The 5,221-nt window shown below is 46.7% G+C and overlaps 1 protein-coding gene across 1 annotated transcript; it reads right to left on the reverse strand.

Annotated features, from left to right (window-relative positions):
* Positions 1 to 339: 339 nt before the first annotated feature.
* Positions 340 to 4,743, reverse strand: LOC120545955 (sperm-associated antigen 16 protein). The gene is made up of 3 exons (XM_039780653.1): positions 3,727 to 4,743; positions 3,129 to 3,233; positions 340 to 1,408 (listed from the first exon to the last, which is right to left on the reverse strand). The coding sequence occupies exons 1-3, from the start codon at positions 4,720 to 4,722 to the stop codon at positions 761 to 763; spliced, it is 1,749 nt and encodes a 582-aa protein (XP_039636587.1). The 5' UTR covers positions 4,723 to 4,743; the 3' UTR covers positions 340 to 760.
* Positions 4,744 to 5,221: the final 478 nt, after the last annotated feature.

The raw sequence follows: 5,221 nt of genomic DNA on the forward strand, positions 1-5,221 counted from the left end.
CATGGTGTCAGCTCATTTTTAATGTTATTAAAGATCATTTGGATGTTATTTGGAGTTGGACCTCTTTCACGGCTTCCCATAAACTATTTTGAAACATTCCAAATAGAGCTGCAAAGATAAATCGATTAGTTGTCAACCATTAAATAATTGCCAACTATTTTTATAAATTGATTTATCTGTCCTTTTTAATAAAAAATCTAATTTGAGGATGTCATCTTGGGCTTCTGACATTTCTGTCTTTTTTTTTTTTAAGATTATGTTTTGGCTATTTTAGGCCTTTATAGGACAGCTGAAGACATGAAAGGGGAGAGAGGGGGAATGACATGCAGCAAAGGGCCGCAGGTTGGAGTCAAACCCAACAATTAATCAATTAATCGACAATAAAAAATTATTATTCCTAAACCAAATGATTTTTTTCAAATCTCATTGAAGTGTGAAGGTTTTGTGTCATATTGTGTCCAAAGAAGACATGTTTGGTAGTTTCTATAAAGTTGGGAGACTTGTGAAAGACAAAAGATATCGGCAGAGAGTCAAACTCCAAAAAACAGGATCCTACATTTTCCGAATTTTTGTTAAAACCTCCCTGCTTGGTAAAAAAACCAACACCGCTTGTTTGTAACGCAGACTTTCTGACCAGAGTGTGTGTGTGTGTGTTTTGTATCTGTACTAGCAGTGAGAGAACTTTTCCATTACCACAAGAAAACCTTTTAAAGATCAACAGCTGGTTTCACTCCCAAGTTTTTGCGTCTTTCGTGTGATGTCACGCCCAGATGTTAATCAGCCCATCACTCCCTGCTGACATCACAGTCTCCCCCGTGTGATCGAACGTCACGCTCTGCACGCCATCCCTGTGTCCTGAGAGGCTGCTCGCCGCGCGCGAACCCACCTCCACCACTCTGACCAGACTGTCGCCGCTGGCGACGGCCAGCATCTTCCCCGAGGGGCTGAACGCCACCTGGTTGGCGGCCGACGGCCCGGCGTCTACCGTGGCCATTGGCGCCGCGGGTTTCCTGATGTCCCACATGTTGACGACGCCACGGGAGTCGCAGGAGGCCAGGACGTTGCCCGCCGGGCTGGAGGTGGCGTGGTTGCAGGGGTGCTGGTGTCGGCGGAAGGTGGAGCCGCAGACACCCAGTCTGGCGTCCCACACGGCGAGGCTTTTGTCGGCCGAACAGGTGAGGAGGAGGTTGGAGGAGGGCAGGAAGCAGACGCTGTTGACGGAGGCGGTGTGGCGTCGCAGCGTGAGGCGGCAGCGCTGGCTGTTCAGGTCCCACAGCTTGGCGGTTCTGTCAGCCGAGCAGGAAGCCAGGAAATGGCCGCACGAGTGGAAGGAGCAGCCCCAGGTGGGGTGGCTGTGACCGGGCAGCGTCAACACGCAGCGGCCACGAGAGAAATCCCAGAGACGCACCTGCAGGGAAGACCAATCCAAGAGGGGAATCAAATCTTTATTTCCTCCAGGAGAAGTTGCACAAGAGCATCATACCCACTGCTATGATTATTTAAAGGTCCTATGACATGGTGGTTTTTGGATGCTTTTATATAGGCCTTAGTGGTCCCCTAATACTGTATCTGAAGTCTCTTTTATATAGGCCTTAGTGGTCCCCTAATACTGTATCTGAAGTCTCTTTTATATAGACCTTAGTGGTCCCCTAATACTGTATCTGAAGGCTTTTAAATAGGCCTTAGTGGTCCCCTAATACTGTATCTGAAGTCTCTTTTATATAGACCTTAGTGGTCCCCTAATACTGTATCTGAAGTCTCTTTTATATAGACCTTAGTGGTCCCCTAATACTGTATCTGAAGTCTCTTTATATAGACCTTAGTGGTCCCCTAATACTGTATCTGAAGTCTCTTTTATATAGGCCTTATGGAAAGGATCCCTACAGAGATAGACCTTTGAGTTATAGAGTAAGATCCTAGATACAGCCAGAAACAGCTCAGAAATCGCCATCGCCAAACCCACCAGACACCATTTAAGTAAACAATACTGTAATAAAAAACTATAAAGGTCTATCTCTGTAGGGATCCTTTCCATAATGTTGTCATCAGACACTTAGAATATTAATCTGAGCCTGTCAGTGGCAAAAAAAAGCACTTTTTGCGGACATAACTTGAAGGTGTGTAATTGCCCAATAATGTTACGTTGCGCTGCCGACTGCAGCGATCTTGCTTAATATCCAGTGTTCGAATTACGTGGGAGCCAGAGGGAGCCGAGCTCCCACAGAGTGAGGACTGGCTCCCATGAAAGCACCAAAGTCAAAAATCTGAGGGGGTCTCTCATATCTGAAGGTGTCTGCCATATGTGGCATTGTAATTTAATCTTAATCAACGCTCATTGTCCATCCCTGTGCGATCTCTTACCATTAAAAACGTTAAATTAAAATATAGGCTACTACGGACGTAGACCTGAGCCTACGCTCATGAACGCAACATGACTGCACTTCACCACCACATCAAATGTGGCGGTGCTGTGGTGCAAATTCAACTGATGTTTAGTAGGCTACACGTTAACTCAAAGATTCGCAGAAAAAATATAAACGTTGGAGGCCATTAATCGGCGCGCAAAGTCCTTGAAATCCATTCTGCAGTAAGCATCAGATAGCCATGGCAAAAAGAAAACAAGGCAGTTTAATTAATTTTGGTTTTACTAAGAAATGTGTAGTGATGACATTGATTGCACGACTAATTCACCTGTTGCAAGCCCTGTTAGCACACCTCCCGCCGGGGGGGGGGGGCAACGCAAGAAGAAGCTGAAGAAATAATGTCCTCTTCAGCCAGAGAGGACATTATTTCTTCAGCTTCTTCTGATCCTAACCCCTCTTGCTCCTCTCTCCCGTTAAATTGGAACAGCCAGCACTGGAGAGACTGGAAGAGCTGATAAACATGGCTGTTTGTTAAGGATGGAAGCTTGGGGTGTGTCGCTAAGGTCTAATTGAACGGAGGAATTCTGGTATTCTTCGGTAGTCTCAGTAACTTTAACCGTTGTTTATGTGAAATCTCAAAGACAGCCTGATGTATCTTTGTAAGTCATTGTAAGTCGCAAGCGCACGACACGCGCAAGTTACCCTTTAACGTGTCACCCACCTGTACACTGTTGCAGTAGTGTTCTGTAATAAAGATGAACTCACCATAGAGTCTCCACTGGTTGTTGCCAGTTTTGTCCCATCAGGGTGAAAGCTGCAGCCAGACAGCCAATCAGAGTGACCCTCGCCTGTCAGCACCATCTCACCAACCTGGCAACACACATTACATGACATCACAATCCAGTACAACAGCCAATCAGAGTGACCATCTACAACAAAATAACATGATTTTTATTGACTTGACTCCTCCCCAACATTTAATTTTGTCTGGTCTCTATCATTTAAATTCACAGTATCCAATTTGTCAATTCATGACATAAAGTATGTTATTATAGGAATCACCGGAGGCCCCACGATATGATATCACGATACTTATGTCCTGATACAATATTATCGCGATTCTTAACACATTAGGCTACAGCCTTTTCTCTGGATATTACAGTTAAGTTTTAAGGCACTGAAACGACTAGTTAAGTTTAGGAAAAAGATTGTGGTTTGGATTACAATCATACAAATAAAATGGAAAATAGAGAGCTAGGTGACCGTCAGGAGATATTCGCTGAATTTGACAAAAGTGTACTGGAATAACATCACTTACTATACCTTTTTAATATGTAAAATAGTATCTGTAATGTTGTCTCACCTTCTCTCCGTTGGCTTGCAGCGCCCACAGCCTCCAGCTGCGGTCATCGCTGGCGGTGGCCAGGATCAGTTTCCGCGGGTGGAGGTCTATGCAGCTGATGGGGAGCGTGTGGGCTCTGATGGAGTAGGACAGGCTGAAGGAACCGGGGCTTTTGCATTTCTCAAATCCCACCTGAGCCAGGTGAGGGTTCCCCGGGCGGCTGCAGGCGGCAGGAAACTCCGTGTCCTTCGGATGTCTGCTGCTTACGGGGCTCTTTGCCGGCGACTTATCGGCGCTGTCGCTCTTTCTCATGCTTTTCTCTGTCGCGGTTCGGGATTTTTCCTCCGTGGTGTTTAGAACTCGGTCCTTTTTTAAACCGATGAGCATTTTGTGCCTCAGAGCTGCTTGATATTTGTCCTCCAGCTGCCTCAGCGCCGGCTCGTAGGACTCCAGGTGTTTCTTCAGCTCTTTAAAGTCCTCTATCAGCCGGTTTTTGTCCCCCGCGACTCGTCGGTACTGTAGCCGGTGGAAATCCCTCTCCCTCTGCGTCCTGACCAGCGCCTCCCCCGCCGCCAGCACCTCCTGCCGGAGCAGGTCCGTGTCTCTGCGGACCGTCTCCAGCTCGCTCCGGAGGAGCTGCCCGTGCGTGAGGGCATCCGGAACGAACGAGAAGCACGTCGCTGCCGCCGGCAGGAGTCTCTGCGCCGAGCCGTACCACTCGGCCTCAAAGCGGTTCAGAGTTCGGCTCAGGCCGGCCCTGCGGAGGAAGTTCCTCAGGAAGTCGTCCACCGTCTCCGGGATTTCGGCGACGCTTTGTCGTTCTGGTGGTCCGGGTTTACTTCTAGAAGCAGTGGAGGGGGCCGCCTCCGTCGTTGCCTCTTCAAGGTCTTCCTCCTCGATACTCCTCTCCTCCTCCTCCGAGAAGACCTCCTTGTTCTCCTCCTCTGCTCTCTCTTTTCTTCTTGCCGACATTTTCTCTCTCGTCTGTCTCTGAGCTTCTTGTTTACCCGTTGCCATGGTTACTGTGCCCGGTGCTGAGTTATCTGAGTTCTATCCTTTCTTTAACTGTCTGGTTCTATACTTTCTTTAACTGTCTATGGTTCTATACTTTCTTTAACTGTCTGGTTCTATCCATTGACATATATAAAAGGTTCTATCCTTTCTTTAACTGTCTATGGTTCTATCCTTTCTTTAACTGTCTATGGTTCTATCCTTTCTTTAACTGTCTATGGTTCTCTCTCAGAGGTTCTTAAGCTTTTTTCAATAATGTTCCCCCTTTGAACAGTTTTTTTAAGCCACTCTTAATACATCCATGCATGTACCCCCTAACCGGCGCAAATCATTTTTGGTAGAAAAATGATAGATTTAATAGATTTTCTAAACAGCAGCCTTGGACCTGGAAAATAGTTAAATGATGATGGAGAAAGGAGACAAAAACTACAAAAACACACACACACACACACACACACACCGTAGAAAGAAGAAAGGCAACAGCCCTCGCTGCCATCTATGGTCA

This window comes from Perca fluviatilis, chromosome 17 (genome assembly GCF_010015445.1).
Source record: "Perca fluviatilis chromosome 17, GENO_Pfluv_1.0, whole genome shotgun sequence".
Lineage (NCBI taxonomy): Eukaryota > Metazoa > Chordata > Actinopteri > Perciformes > Percidae > Perca > Perca fluviatilis.

Bases quoted from the DNA above. Each gene is read 5' to 3' on its own strand.
- LOC120545955 (XM_039780653.1), bottom strand. From the start codon at position 4,722: ATGGCAACGGGTAAACAAGAAGCTCAGAGACAGACGAGAGAGAAAATG. The intron at 3,234-3,726 runs GTGAGACAACAT...GTGTGTTGCCAG, and splicing joins TGCAAGCCAACGGAGAGAAG to GTTGGTGAGATGGTGCTGAC. The intron at 1,409-3,128 runs GTGAGTTCATCT...TCTTCCCTGCAG, and splicing joins CAACCAGTGGAGACTCTATG to GTGCGTCTCTGGGATTTCTC.